Source organism: Acartia tonsa, chromosome 7, assembly GCF_053477335.1.
Source record: "Acartia tonsa isolate MP-2025a chromosome 7, ASM5347733v1, whole genome shotgun sequence".
Classification (NCBI taxonomy): Eukaryota; Metazoa; Arthropoda; class Copepoda; order Calanoida; family Acartiidae; genus Acartia; species Acartia tonsa.
In genome coordinates, this window is record NC_137266.1 from 24217400 (window position 1) to 24234143 (window position 16744).

At 32.6% G+C, this 16744-nt stretch overlaps 1 protein-coding gene across 1 annotated transcript in view; it reads left to right on the forward strand.

The window, feature by feature from the left end:
• The window catches only part of LOC145325117 (sialin-like), a 36980-nt gene extending 21666 nt beyond the window's left edge, over positions 1 to 15314 (forward strand). Inside the window, exons 15-22 of the mRNA XM_080167965.1 lie at positions 3874 to 3920; positions 4338 to 4410; positions 5993 to 6097; positions 12687 to 12773; positions 13161 to 13201; positions 13749 to 13803; positions 14611 to 14672; positions 15183 to 15314. Coding sequence (XP_080024091.1) covers positions 3874 to 3920; positions 4338 to 4410; positions 5993 to 6097; positions 12687 to 12773; positions 13161 to 13201; positions 13749 to 13803; positions 14611 to 14672; positions 15183 to 15233 — 521 coding nt within the window. The 3' untranslated portion in view covers positions 15234 to 15314. The remainder of the gene's footprint in view (positions 1 to 3873; positions 3921 to 4337; positions 4411 to 5992; positions 6098 to 12686; positions 12774 to 13160; positions 13202 to 13748; positions 13804 to 14610; positions 14673 to 15182) is intronic.
• The last annotated feature ends 1430 nt before the right edge of the window (positions 15315 to 16744 follow it).

Genomic DNA, 16744 nt, shown 5'->3' on the forward strand with positions numbered 1-16744 from the left:
AGAGGCTATGTAGCGGCTATGTTATATAAATTGGCTATTAAGGGGCGATGGAGAGGCTATATAGGGGCTATTTTATATAAATTAAGGTAAAGGACTATTAAGGGGCAATGGAGAGGCTATGTAGGGGCTATTTTATATAAATTAAGTTTAGGGGCTATTACGGGGCGATGGAGAGGCTATTTAGGGGCTATGTTATATAAATTAAGGTAAGAGGCTATTATGGGGCGATGGAGAGGCTATGTAGGAGCTTTGTTATATAGATTAAGGTAAGGGGCTATTAAGGGGCGATGGAGAGGCTTTGTAGGGGCTATGTTATATAGATTAGGGTAAGGGGCTATTAAGGGGCGATGGAGAGGCTATATAGGGGCTATGTTATATAAATTAAGGTAAGAGGCTATTAAGGGGCGATTGGGAGGCTATGTAGTGGCTATGTTATATAAATTAAGGTAAGGGGCTATTAAGGGGCGATGGAGAGGCTATATAGGAGCTTATTATATAAATTTAGGTAAGGGGCTAATAAGGGGCGATGGAGAGGCTATGTAGGGGCAATGTTATATAATTAAATTAAGTGGCTATTAAGGGACGATAGAGAGGCCATATAGGAGCTTTGTTATATAAATTAAGGTAAGGGGCTATTAAGGGGCGATAGAGGAGCGATGTAGGGGCCATCAAGTTACAATGTAATATAAATTTGGAGAAGGAGCGATGAAGGGGCGATGTAGGAGCGATGAAGGAGCGATGGAGGAGCGATGTAGGAGCGATGTAGGGGCCATCAAGTTGCAATGTAATATAAATTTGTAGAAGGAGCGATGAAGGGGCGATGTAGGAGCGATGAAGGAGCGATGTAGGAGCGATGTAGGGGCCATCAAGTTGCAATGTAATATAAATTTGGAGAAGGAGCGATGAAGGGGCGATGTAGGAGCGATAAAGGAGCGATGTAGGAGCGATGTAGGGGCCATCACAGTACAATTTAATATAAATTTGGAGAAGGAGCGATGAAGGAGCGATGTAGGAGCGATGGAGGGGCGATGTAGGAGCGATGGAGGGGCGATGTAGGGGCCATCAAAGTACAATGTAATATAAATTTGGAGAAGAAGCGATGAAGGGGCGATGTAGGAGCGATGAAGGAGCGATGTAGGAGTGATGTAGGGGCCATCACAGTACAATTTAATATAAATTTGGAGAAGGAGCGATGTAGGAGCGATGGAGGGGCGATGTAGGAGCGATGAAGGAGCGATGTAGCAGCGATATAGGGGCCATCAAGTTGCAATGTAATATAAATTTGGAGAAGGAGCGATGAAGGGGCGATGTAGGAGCGATGAAGGAGCGATGAAGGAGCGATGTAGGGGCCATCACAGTACAATTCAATATAAATTTGGAGAAGGAGCGATGAAGGAGCGATGTAGGAGCGATGAAGGGGCGATGTAGGGGCGATGTAGGAGCGATGAAGTAGCGATGTAGGAGCGATGTAGGGGCAATCACAGTACAATTTAATATAAATTTGGAGAAGGAGCAATGAAGGAGCGATGAAGGAGCGATGTAGGAGCGATGAAGGGGCGATGTAGGAGCGATGTAGGGGCCATCAAAGTACAATGTAATATAAATTTGGAGAAGGGGCGATGGAGGAGCGATGTAGGGGCCATCAAGTGGGTTGTTATATAAATTAAGGTAAGGGACTACGGAGGGGCGATGGAGAGGCTATAAAGGAGCCATCATGGGGCTATAGCATAGCCTCTTATCATAAGAGGCGATATGAACGCCCCTTTAAAGGAGCTATTAAGAGGCCATGAAGGAGCTATAGCATAGCCTCTTATCATAAGGGGCGATATGAACGCTCCTTAAAAGGGGCTTTCACATTGCTCCATATGATGAGAGGCTATGCTATAGCTCCTTGAAGGAGCTATAGAAAATCATTGCTCCATATGGAGGGATGTCGTGAAAAGGAGTATACCCAAAAATCCTTAAAATTTGATGCAGATTTCAAATCTACTCCCTACATTACAATTCCGGAAAACTTATATCTCTTACTGTGTAATGAGTCTTACTCTCAGACAATTTCTTTCTCAAAAACATTTGTATCCATTCATAACGTGAATTACCAAGCAGATTTTTAATTTAATTTTTAAAAGTATAAATTAGGTATTAATATGCCCTGAAGAAATTGTTAATCTATTAAAAGATATATTATGTACTTCAAATCTAGAAAACAGGGTTATTCTAACTCTGGTAAAAATTCTCTTTCCATCCGTCAATTAAAGAGTTTTATTACTGTGAATGCTCTTTGTGAATGTAGCTTTGGACATGGATTGGAATTCATATTCGAGATCAATATTGTTATAGCTTTAAAGTGTAGAAAACAACCCACGTCCCATTTCCATTTATTTTTATTTCTCTTTATAAATCATTGTCTGAAAAGTTTGGTCAATTCAAGTTTAAAACAACAAATAAAGCTTAAATGAAATAACTACAAGTTTTTAAGCAACGAATGAGGGAACGTATTTGTAAAACTTTTTGTGGTTTACAGTCTAATGTACCCCCATCCCTAATGTTGCTAATGTCGTATGGGTGAGTTGCACCTGGACTGAACAGTCAACTTGTCAACTCAAGGCCAGACTCTTGGTCCTTCACCTCATACCCGTAATACAGTAGATTAACAGACAACTAACTCTCTGTGATGCACGACCTTTGTCTGAGAAGTCCTAACTGTGCATGGTAACGAGTTGCGCCTGTTTCGGGCCAAGGCATTCCCCCCACTCTAACTATTTACGCCGCGCATCTGACATAGTAGCAGTGGGAACCATTTTAACGTCTTTAGTTATGACGCGGTGTCGGGCCGAGATTCGAACCTAACACCTTCCCGACGACGAGCGGATGCGCTACGTGTTGAGCCACGGTCGCGGGTACCCCCATCCTTAAACTGTAATACAATACAAATTCAATGTTTATAATATCTATATCTATCCATGAACTCTTAACCTTCCTCTTTGTGACTATATAATGCAACTTAAATCTAATTAAACTCTTTAATTACTCTTCCCCCTCTCCGCAACTTTCTGAGACACTGTAAAAAATCTACGAATATGTAAAAAAAAATTCTTGAATATTTAAGTATTTATTGAGATAGACTAAAATATTGAAAGTTGTTGGTTATCTGCTGTTTAATTAAAAATGGCGGCTATGGCTTAAATAGCAGCATATGAGCCCAAGTAGAAAATATACATTTCAAGACTTAGTTTTAAAAATAAAATACTTGGAAATTCCAATGTCCCATGTGAAGCTTGCTTCCCCAAAATGGAGAACACAATCGGTTGATTGGCAAGATCTTAACATAAACCCTTTACCCTATTACTATATAATATGACTAGCGGCTTCGCCCCTAGCCTCTAGGGTCTTTGCCCCAAGAGGTGATCAAAAAAATTAAGGTGAAATTCGTAAAAAAAAGGACCAAGGAAATCTTCTACAAAAAAAGGACCAAGGAAATCTTCTAAAAAAAAACTGGGGGGGATTTTTTTGTTTTTTGGTGGTTTGGGGGTGTCCCACCCCCCAAGAAAATATCCTAAAACCACCACAGGAGCAGTAGGTATATTCCCTGAAGAGTAGAATCTGATCGGTTTAGTTGTTACCGAGATCTTAAGCTTCAGACGGACGGATGGACGGACAGACAGACGGACGGACAGACGGGCAGACATCAAGCTACTTTGTATTATAGATTAAATTTAAGTGCCATAGATTTTAAAATAATGAAAATATTTAAATATGGCTCTTATGATGAATTAGATGATTTTAAGTTTTTAATACTTTGTTGTTTAATATAAAGATTAAATGGAAGGAAAAGTATACAAGTAATTTCAAAGGAAATATTAATTATTTCAGTTTCTATGTCTGTGTCTCATATGGTTGATTACGTCATATCAGCAAAGGTATATTCTATTATTAGAAAAGCTGCTCTACAAGTATTCTTGTCAGTCTGATAATTTGATATCAATTTGTTATATAGTATACAGACAACAAAAATAGAAAGTGAAAAGGTAAAACGGGAAACTGTACATAGAAATGCTTCTTACGTTACATTTTTTAACTTACAATAATTTTATGCTCTTTTGATTTTTTGATTACAAGCTTCGAGTAAACAATAATAGTTAAACAAGCTCTTAAAAGGAGTGAGTTTTGTTTTTTTGAAGTACAAATTTTCTTGTGTAATTGGTCAGTATTTGAGCCATTTTTATTCAAATTTAAAAATTAACAAAATTAATAACTTTACGCGTATGTTTTGTACTTAGATCGCACATAGCTTCCATTTGACGCCCATCTGTAATTTAACAGGTTCTACTTTTCAGACATTATCACGTGACTTGGCCAGAAAATTGTCCAACTCTACGGCAACTCTGGTTCCTGCACTTGCTCTGTTAGGTAATTTTTACATTCAAATTTATTCAAAATTGTAAAATTTATAAATAGTCTACACTCCCGTAAATCAGCCAAGGTGTCAGGTAAAAAAGTCACGCTACCTTTAGAATTATCAATTAATTTCGAAATGTTTGATGATAATCTTTATTAATGTCTGTCTAATAATTAGCCCTAAGCATATAAGGCTTCCCTGAAAAAGATTTCTTCTTTAGCATTTTGAATATTTTATTTTACACCACAAAAAATGTGTTCAACTGACACTCGATTATGGTTTACGGTGATTTTCTGGTGAGTTTCGTGTACCCTGCACGCCCCTCTGTCCACAATCATATAACAATGGATAAAATCTTCCTTGATAATGATAATTAAAATGCATTTTATGTTAAATATAATATTTACAATATAATAAATGATTGTATAAAAGCATTAAAACTACATATACTATTATACACTTAGGAAATTGAGAGTAATTTTCTTCCACTCCCAAAATTTCATTTTCTCCATAAATTTATTGGTTCGCAAATGCTTCCTTTTATCATAAGACCATAAAACTTAAAATATGAAGCCAATTTGCCAAATTATCAAATAGAAAGAGAGAGAGAATGGAATGGAATGAGAGAAAGAGCTTGTAAGACTGAGATAATGGATTAGATAGATGGGAAAGTAGAATTGTTTTAACCCTTTTCATTGATGCCATTCCTATTTTAAAGTGGTAGGGAATAAAGGACTTCCAAGCTTTTTATTTCAGGTGGGGAGTAATTCAAGTTCCGAAGAACTCAAAAACTTTTTTTATCCCCAGAGTAATCAATCTAGAGTGTTTTACAAAGCCCCATACCTTAACGACTATAGAAACAGCTATTTATCCATCTTTAATCAATCTCTTCAATCAAATTCTTAACGTAAAATTAAGGAAAATTAAAGAGCATGAGATGTTTTTTAAACCCAATAAATACATGATTTGCAATTAAGCTAATGATCATGTTTTTATATAACTTTCTTATTTACAAAAATGTGTATAAATTGTCAAATGTGCCATCTTGGTAAATTTGTAAAAAGTGTGTTTTCTTAAACAATCTAAATATTAGGTTCCACAGCATTAAATCTTAAATCATTAAAATCATTAAATCTTAACCTATCAAATAAGGATAACAAGTAAAGAATGCTTTATTTCTTATGACAACGTAAATTGAACAATTGTTATATTGCATTTGATGAACATATGTAAACTTTTGCAATGCCATGGTTTTTGTTCGTTTATTTTATTTTTAACAAGGACGGAAGTATAAAGGTTAGCTCGATTTATCAACTACAGAATTATATTTTTATTGGACTTATTTACTTATCCTTAAAAGTAACAGGATGTTTAGGTGTCTAATTGTAAAAATATCCTCGGCTGATATGATTTTCCTTTTCAGTGAAGCTTCTTATATGTCCTGGAAAGGTTTATAAATATATAGTATAAGGGTATCGTACCCTTTTAATCTATCTCTTCCCTACCATCAAGGGGCATAATAGCTAGAATACTAAAAAGTTGCTTCAGATATAAAATCAAATTCTCCATGAAAAACTAATGATTTTAATTTAGGTGTTGCGTTCAGTGGTCACAGTAAAATATTAAGTGTTACCTTACTATGTGCAGCGGTGGGGGCTAATGGATTCATATACTCAGGAGAAATGGCTGCTATGATAGGTAAGTTTTATGTTGATGAGAAAGGTTGCGTGATTTAATTTTGACAAATTGCAACAGTTAAGTTTAATGGTTAAACCTTACTCTGCTGCAATGTGGGACATTAGATCAATCTATTAAAGAGAATTGGCTGCTTTGATAGGTAAGTTTTATATTTATAAGATAGGTTGCGTGTTTTAATTGCAAGTATTAAGTGTAAATGCTACCTTACCGAGGTATATAAGAAGCATCACTGAAAAAGCTATAAAGCTAAAAAACTATATCGGTTCAGCGGCTATAGAAATCTTTTGGTAAATCCACAAAAGTTAGATAGACGTTACTTTAATATAAGGAAAATATAGGATAGGTTGTTAGTATTACCACTTCCATAAACCTTAGTCTTTTTACATAAATGATTTTAGTATAAAAATCATTTTCTTCAACTTTAGTTAGCTTTTGTACAAAGAGAAATAAAACCCACTATTAATTTAATTCACAATGGCAATTTTGACCCAATTTTAAAAATCTTTGCAGCTAATGCAACTTGCCGCCTTCTTGTTTTCAGACTTACTTAATTCTTTTAATTAAAGAAACTTTGTGTATAAATATATCTTTATCCCAGTATGTGTATAATGTATATGCGTATTTATCTCATTATAAGAGTATAGAAATAAAGAGTTGGATTTTTAATTAATAAAACTGATACTAAACTACCAATGTCCTTGCTTTGGAAGTTTTTATTGAATCAACACCTGTTCAGAAAAATTGACTAATAAATATCAGGGAGTAAGGGAGGGGACAATGGGCAATTAATTCAATATAAGAGTTATCAAAGAAATGGCAAAAAATCCAGTTTAATCCAATAAATTTGTTGGAAATTATAAAGGGATTGTTAATTAAATAATAGATTTCCATAACATCATGTAAAGTGAAATCACAACTTGTTTTTGATGAAATATATTGAGGTTTTTTGGTGTGATTTTTATATTACAAGATTATTGGACCCGGCCAGCTGCTAGCAAGAATATTACTGCCCCTTTTTATTCTGTTTATTTCCCTTGCCCCTTGCCCCCACCTCCCTTCTCCCCGTCTGCTACATTCCAAACTAACACAACGAGTGTTTATTTCCCTTCCCCCCACTTCCCTTATCCCTTCTCCCCGTCTGCAATATTCAAAACATACATAACGAGTAGTGGCATTCTATGCGCAAGTCCCCAAACTCAGTCAGAAACTGCTAAATTCTTGCACATTCCCTTTAAGTCAGTCCCCAAAGTCTGAGACTACTAAAAATTTAATATTCGATCCATTGTCCCCTCCCTTACTCCCTGAAAATATATAGCTATACAATTATACCCTGTATTTTGAAAGCTAAAAATATTAAATTTTAAAACTTTTTAGAGTCAAACAACTCTTATCTTGGCCCCTTAATAGTTTCAATATTTTAACTGATAGTAATATTTATATTTACTAGCTGTTTCGCCCCTAGCCTCTAGGGGCTTTGCCCCAAGAGGTTTGATCAAACAAATTTTTCGTAATTTAGATTTTAAAAAATAAATCTAAAAAAAAAATTTTTTCGGGGGTGGGAGAATTTGTTTTTTTTGGGGGGGGAGAGGTAGTCGACCCCACTATCTTTATTTTAATTTTATAAAGAAAACAAATTTTTTTTTTTTTTTTGGGGGGGGGGGGGTTGGGGGTGTCCCACCCCCCAAGAAAAAAAGTTTTAAACCTTCCCGGGACCTATGAGAAGCTACCCTGAAAGGAGACCCCGATCGATTCAGCGGTTAGCAAGATTCTTCGCTACAAATAAACAGACACACAGACAAACAAACAGACACACAGACAAACAAACAGACAGATATCGTTCTACTTTGTATTATAGATAGCTATCATCTTTTACACTTGCGACACTCACCCTTTCTTGAAGAATTATAGGTATAATTATCTAACTGTTTCTTGTAACAAGTAGTCTATTGTTGATCTCAATTTTCTCATTCATTTCCAGGCATTTTTTTGGCCTTGGTCTGCCTGGTTACTTTATAGTATATAAAGTTGGCTTGGTTAACCTTGATTAGCTTATCTATCTAACTGGAAGAAATGATAGTGGGGGTAGGTTAGTACTTGGCACGCCAGTATATAAACTCTAGGCTATCCAACAGTAAAATTTATGATATTGTATTAGCTTTATGTTAGAAAATAAAGAAGTAACAAGGATGGTAAAAATAACAGCTGTGTAATTAAGGAAAATCTTAAAGAAATTGTATTGCCGCGATTAAACTCAAGATCTAATGTCCTTATAACCGACGATAGGCAAACAACCCACTGCTGCTGTCCAATGAGAGATAGAAACCAAAACTTGTTAACAAAACTCGTATATTTCAAGTTGAAAACTGTAAAAAAATAAATACATTAGAAAAAAATACATAAGCACAATAATAATTTCATAGTTAACTTAAACGATTACAATATTCTGTAAAATAAAAAAATAAGATCTTTGCATGGTACTTATTTTATAAGCAAATTTTTTAACTAATAGAGCAGCTTTGTGAACAAATAACAACACATATTGATGATATCTTCTTTATTTTACCAAAGATGATTCAAACAGTTTTGTCTAAAAAAATACATATAATTAAAAAAAATAACTTAACCATAAAAATGCTTAAATGTTTTATAATATTGTAGAAAAGGACGCTATGAATCATATGTTCCCATATGGTGACTGAATCTAAAAAGTTGTCCTGTTAAAAAGTTATAAGGAAAAAAGGGCTTAATTGTCTTTTTGAAGAAACATTTTATTTACTATTATATTCAAATCAAAGAAAGAAAAATATTAGCTGTTTCATATTAAAACGGTACTATTAATTTTTAAGAATGGAAGATTTACTTAGTTTACTGAGAAACTTAATTGCAATTGCCTTATATCCAGCACACCTGTGATAGGTCTTTACCTGAGTTACATCTCATGCAAGCCAAACAGACTTAAGCTGGGTTTTCATCATTCAAACACAAATTTCTTAGCACACATCATTCTTTTCATGCACTTTCCTATCAACAAAGAAAGCGCGCACATGGAAAATGTCAACACAACATTGTGCACCGCTGCCGTACAAGAGGGTATAAATTTAAGGAAAACGTCGTCTTAAGGATTTTCACATAATGCACGACAATGGACTTACGGAACGCTTCTCTTCTGATACAGAAATATTTGTTTTTAAATCATGAACCACATTTTAATTTTCATCGCTTTCATTCAGCAGTTTACTGCTTGTCTATTAGGTTTTTTAGGAAAATTCTTGCCAGTTAAGATAATTAATGTAATAAATAACTAAGATATGGCTGTACATCTGACTGTTCAACTGAGAATAATATAAAAAAAGCTGCAACTTTATTGTTTATTGGATTTACAATATTTTACAGATTTAATTTAAGATACATTAATTGAATTATTTAGCGAACTGCTGCCTTATCTAAGATTTTCAAGTGTTTTTTTTTAATTAAAATCGTATGTGATTAAAACAATTCATTATATAATATTTTCATTATTTATATTTAATTGTTCAGACTGCGAAGATAAATATGTAGATAAATAAGATTCCTTATGATTAATAAATAGTTTGTTCTGAAAGAACACTCTGAAACCCACTTTATTTACATTCATATTTCAATAGACAATGATTAAGGTAACCAAAAGAAAGTATTAAAATTTCAATAGCTGATTTTATAAAAAGCCTCCAATGATGTTAAATGATAAAAAAGCATTGAAAATATAAGAATAAAAAGAAAAGTAGTTCATGTTATTGTATCATAGACTGTAAACATACCAAAGTATGAGAGATACTCTTTAGCTAAACTCCCTTGGTTGATCTATTCTATGTTTGTATGATGTCCTTCAATAAAATCAAGACATTTTGCTATGACATAAAAATTATATTATCTACTGAAATTTGAAGAAAAAATACATGTCATCAAGCTACATGTTTGATTTGTTTTATTTTGTCTATCTTGGGCTATGTAGTTGAATGGGGAATAGCCTAAAACATTCGAATGACCAAAGTGAAGCTTACATCAAACGGAGAACTCAATCAGTTCAGTAGTTGTTGAAATAATAAGCTCCAGAAAATACCTTCCCACTTTATATGGAAGGATAAAGCTATAATATATTTAAATATTTTTAAAAATGTCTCAGATTATGGTTTACACATGCCCTAATTATTCTCTTAATGAATTCACTACTAAAAGTCTTGATTGCCCTAAAGAACGGGGTGTGTGTTGATGTAGAATATTATTGCGTACACCGGAAACAGTAAGAAGTTGCATACCCCACCGGAAAAGGATTGTGCATGCGGCCGGAAGTAACTCTCAAGTTATTCTTGCAAAATTGCCGAGGGATGCTTATCACACTGCGCTTGTACAATAGATTAAATAGTAATGTAGAGTTATGTTATTATTTATTTCTAGTATAAAGAGGTTATAAACAAAATGATTATACTCTTTAATTTGGGTTAAATATGCTGAAAAATTTCTCTTAATTTAAATCAGTTTTAATCTGTAAACACTATCTAATATATCTAATTTTAGATTTAAAACAGTATACTATAATACTGTTAAATTAGAAAAAAAAACGCGTAAAGACTGTTAAGACTATACTGCATAGATACTGTGGTCAATACTCTGTTATAATGGTCAACAACTCCTATATAGTGGCTATGTTTAAAAAATATTTTAGGTAAAATAGACTTCAATGTCCAGAAAACTATACATACATGGTTTATTTTCTACTCTTTTATTACTAGTACTACAATATAAGACAAAGTTTTTTGCCTGTAAATTATACTCAAGTTGTATAACAGGGATAGTGCAATGTTAATGAGAGAAAATAAGTTTTGTCATAACCCTTACATCACAGTTTAAGATGCCTCCTTTGTATTATTACGCGTAATTTTGCTGATTTAAATTATACAATAATACCATTAAAAGCCTTTGAATAAAAATTTCATGCTCTTGCTCACTTATAAAGTAAGTTTCAACAGAAAGGTTTGAGCTGAAATGATTATTTTTTCTGATGCCAAATCCCTGTTCCTGATTGGATGAATGTTAGTTGTAAATGATGTAATATGCATACATATTAAATTCTAAAGTGTTTGTTTCTTCAAGTTATCTTTAGGATCTAAAAAATAAAAAAAGGACAACTTTATTGATAGATCACTGGAATATAATCAGAAATGCATGAGAGGTTATGCAGGAAAAATATACCTTAGAACTTTTCCAAGAAGGCAAATTTAAGTTATATGTTTGCTGTAGTATTTTATTCATAATGCTAAACGTTGATCATGGTGTCATGCAAAATAACAGACCAAATAGCATTTATAGAAATAATTTCAACCTTCATCAATTGTATATGACATTTTTAAAGTATACCCAGCTAGAAACGTCGTAAGGAAACTCGCATCCGATATGTAGTATATTATCGCCAAATTCTTATTTAAGATTTTATAGCAAAAATCGAAAAAAAATCGCTAGGGATTAATTCGATTTTGTAGTAAAAATCGCGGCAACCACGATTTCCCTAAGAAATCGTAAACAATAGCATTTTATGTGTGTCAACACACACTTACAAACAGACACACAACCAACATATAATCAACATCATTCTGTGAGAAAAATAGTTTATAAATTGGCCGCTAGAAGTTCACATTATTTTTAAAAAAATATTGCATTTTTTTTGTTGTCAAACAAAATAAATAAAAAGCTGATAACTAAAATTGTTATAATGTGTTTATGTTTAATATTACAAATAAAAGTATTTTTAAAAAGTTTTTTTTCTAAATAGCAACATTTTTAAATGTGTGTCTTAATATTCATTAAATCATTGCATATTTAATATGATAAACATAAAAATACTCTATCAAAGTTCTTGAAAACTTTTGAGAGTCAAATAGAAGGGCACAGAGAATGGTTTCTCTTACACCTTGTCTCTCTCTGTCTCTCTCTATCTCCTCTGCATGCACAGTATGAAATGGATTCTTAATGCAATCTCTTACTTACATACAATATTTACAAAAGAAACTACATGATGTTAATTTTTTTAAAAATGTACTTTATATTCACGATTTTGGTACGATATCGCTTACGAGCCTTACGATATCGCTTACGATTTCGTGGGTGTATCGCGCAGCTCTAAGTACCTTTTCGACCATTTATCGTAACATATCGTCGATGTGCATTGGACGACTATTTAGCGATATCGTAAGAACTTGTGCTCGATTGCTACACGATATCGTGCGCTATAGTAGCTCGATAGTGACGCTACTTTCTGGCTGGGTATGTTGAAATAATGCTGATATCTTTATCAGAAAAGGTAAGATAACATGTCTATTGCAAACAAAAATGTCGCCAACCGATAGACAATGCAGAAATAATATAAGTATAAGTAGTTTTTTTCAGGAAGAACATTAAAAGTTCTAGTTTTTTATGTGAATAAATCTTTTATCCATTAAATATCTATAATTATCTTAAAGAATTTACAAAATTACCATAAGGGATTGCTTAAACCGGAAACAGTAAGTTCTATAATATGGGAATATTTATTCTTCTTTTATGAAATTTTATTTAGATATTGGTAACAATTTTGCTGGTAGTTTGATGGGATTTATCAATGCACTGGGAAACACAATGGGATTTATTGCACCTAAAGTGACAGGTAATAATAACAACACACAGAATCTTATCTTTCAGAGGGATGAAGGGGACAATGATGGTTAAAATAATCTACAATACTCTATTCCTCCCAATTCCTTAGTCCGAGAACACAATACTCTGAAAATTATATTGAGAAAATAGCACACTATCCCTGTATCCCTTTGCGTTGTAATTATAACCACACATAAGCACAGCTATTCTAAAAGTCTACATGAAAGTCACTACAAAATTTATGTAAACTAAAAGAATACATGTTAAGCAAAAAATATTGAAAAGAGATAAATAAAGAATTTATTGGCTTCTATTATAAGACCTCACCTTTGTTGAATCAAGCTAATTCTTTCATATTTCAAGTGACATCAAAACGATACAATAATTTCTATTGTAGGCCTTTTGACTAACAACCATAACGACATTCCACATTGGCAGGTAGCCTAGTTATAGAGAAACAAGAAAACAGCATCCATAAAAGCGAAACTCTAAAATTGTTATTAATAATCATAAAAAAGCTTCCCTTTAAAAATAATGTAAAATTTACTCTTTTAAACTTAAAATAACTTAAATATCACGTGATCTGAGGGGTTCTTCAAAAGTACAAGTAATGCTGAATTGGTTATGTAAGCCAAAATTATTTTTTTAGCAAAAAAGTCTTCCAAATTCATTTTATTATCATATTATTATAAATGAAAATCCCCCCCCCCCCAAAACAAAATAAAATTCTGGCGCTGTACATAAATTTATATTTTTAAAATCTAAAAAAAAAAATTACCTCATGGGGCGAAGCCGCTAGTTTATAGATAAAGTACGGAATACAATTTGGTTATTTGGCTACCATACTTGTTTTTTACCCTCCTTGGATGTAACGTTATGACATTTAAAATTCATTACCGATGTACCAACCAACTTTGTTTGACCTTAAATATTTTATATAAAAGCGCAGGGCACTGTATAAAATTGTACATTTTATTGTTTACAGATAGTTTTTCTTATTGCCGCTGGTGTTTATTGGATTGGTAATCTTGTATTCTTAGGTAAGAACAGGGTTTTCGGGACAGGGCAGTGGATTATATGTATACAAATTTTCAGTGAAAGAGTAATAAAACATTTATATAATCTTAATTTTTTTTAAATTCTTACTTACCAACAAATCTATAGTATAGATGTATATACAGACAAATACCTCCCTTTTTTTTCAAAGACCTCTTTGTCTGCTTCTAAATTATTTTCTGCTTCTTGGCTGTGTTAATATAAGCAACACCATTGGTTGATTTTCAATGACCCAATAGAAAGGTTGCACAAGGCTGTTGCGATGGGAAGATACAGTATTTTAACCCTTTCTCTCTCTAGTGTTTTACTCTAATTACTTACCAAACAATGGATTTGGTATTTCTTGGTTTACACCAGATTATCATGTACTCTAATAAAGATTTCTAATAACGATCCATACATACAAAAGCCCTTGCTACTGGATGAAAGAACTGACCAATAAATGAAGTCCATGTTAGCAACCTAAATTAACGATAGTTTTTCTCCAGTAAAATCCCCGCTTATTCTAATTTAATTAACCGAACAATGAATTTTGATGTTAATTGTTTTGTTAAAGTCTAACTAACAATAACTAGTTATTTTTTAATAGTTTCCTGTCCCGTAAAAATATTTATGAATGAAGACTAAATTATTGAGAAAAAAAATTGACACAAGGAAGTAATAACTGCTGAAAGGAACATTTTATCCCAAGAAAAACTTCTAAATTTCTACCGTTAATTGAAAGATAATATTATTTTAATACAACTAAATAATAAAATTGAATATGTACTATATATATCTTAAATGTCTAGTATATGGATCTTCAGATGAACAGCCCTGGAACAGACAAACCAATGTTACTGGAAAAATCCAGGTATGGTTATTGATCGCATTGTAATATAGAGGGCTTCCGCATATATTAAATGAAAAATCGAAGATCGGAATTTGTTTGAAGAAGATCTGAAGGGAAACCGGTTCTGATTCAGCGGATATTAATTGGTTTTGAAGACATACTGGCAAAGACTTTCTATGGCTTAGGCCAATGAAGACATACTGGCAAAGATTTTCTATGGCTTAAGCCAATGAGTTGCATTAATTAACCATTGAATGCAAAACATGTTTTAAAATACTATGTTTGTGTGAGTTTAGTTCTTGATTTTCAAGCGCCTTTATTTGGTTTTTATCTACTGGTGTTTCTCTTGGATGGTTGTTATTCCCAGGATCTATGAGTACTAGTAGCCACAATATAAAGGAGAAACATATTGATTCAGTGGTTGGGGAGATTCTTCAGTACACACACACACAGACAGACATCCTGTTATTTTTATGTCAGCAAAATTTTTTTTATTATTGTTAGAGATTTGTCTTGAGATTAATCTTTCAGGACACAGTAGATTCAGAAACAAGAAGAGATCAGCGAACATTATCTACCTAGTTTAATCATTTTGCTGAAATATGTTTTTTTAATTTAAAAGAAAATATGAGATATTTCAATTATGATTTTATATTATCTTAATTAAGCACTTTGTTATTTTTAAAAGCAAAGCTTTTCTATAATTAGAATTAGTCCGTCATTACGTAATGGATAGATCATATCGATAATTCAAGAGTGTTAGAATTGTACAATTAATTTCAAACTTTGCATGATAATGATGTTTTGGCACGATTTCAAAAGCGTAGCAACTCTAAAATTGTCACTACAAAGATTATGGGGAAGTGGTTCAAAATAGTATTTTTTTAGATAATATTTTTTTAATGGAAGAAAATTCTATTCTGTTTATTCTTTGTGAGAATGATACTGTAAACATTTTTTGTTAAACTTTGTAGTGTATGTAGTTAAGTTAATGATGAAATATAGAATTGTGTTAACATCCTTCCACTTGTTATATCTTAATACTAAACAATATGATTACCGACTAAACCTTTTTTAATCGGTAGAAGTGCTACTTCTCTATAGATAGGGTATGGCTGTCTGTCGGTATATCAAACGTCACAATGTACAGTACTTTGGTCAAAATGTTTCATGATTTTTTTGGTATTTACTAAATTATGCCCTGCTTAAGGACAAAATTTTCCTTGTCATTTTATATTTTTTTAAACCCAAGGAGGTTTTTTTCTTCAGTGGGCGATTGGATGGAAATTGTGAGAATTGTTTTACTGGTTTGCACAATATTTTTTATTATTATCACATAGCCAACTTCTTATTTTACTAATCTTCTAAAAATCACTGTGTGGCTCTTTTCCAGGGATTTTAAGGGATAAGACAATTATAAAATTATAAACAAAATTATCCCATCTATATTTAAATTTATTCTTCAAATCATCTCGAGCTATTTGGGTGTTCTATGATTTGACTCGCGAATGATATATTATATCATAACATATTTTTTTTTGTAAAGATATCACTAACCACTGAACCGATTGTATTACTTCATATTGGTCATTGAATAGTTTTAGTTTTAAAAAAAATATCCTTGGTTGATTCTTGCTATTTTCTTATATCCTTTCTTCCTCTTGGAACACAGAGCCCCTATTTGCTTTCAACACATCCGAAAGAAATTTTATTTTTCATTTAAAGTTAGAAATGATGCTGCACAGTGAAAAGTTATAAAGTAAAAATTTGGCGTTTGAGAGGCATCTTTGGGCCTGTAATGAAAATAACTAGCGGAAAATATGATACACAAACACAGCAACTTCTTTCCAAAATTTTATATTACAAACAATCACAAATTATCTGAGCTGGATCTTTAAATATGTAGCCGCTGCCATAGCCGTAGCCAGAGGTACAGCCACTAACCTAATAGCATGTGAAAAAAAATATGGTAGACACCAAAATATCTAAAACCACAACCAAGACAAATATTAATCAATATGCAACAGCAAAAGATTATGCATTATTTACCATAATATTAATAATCATAATAAATCATATTGTTTATCTAGCTT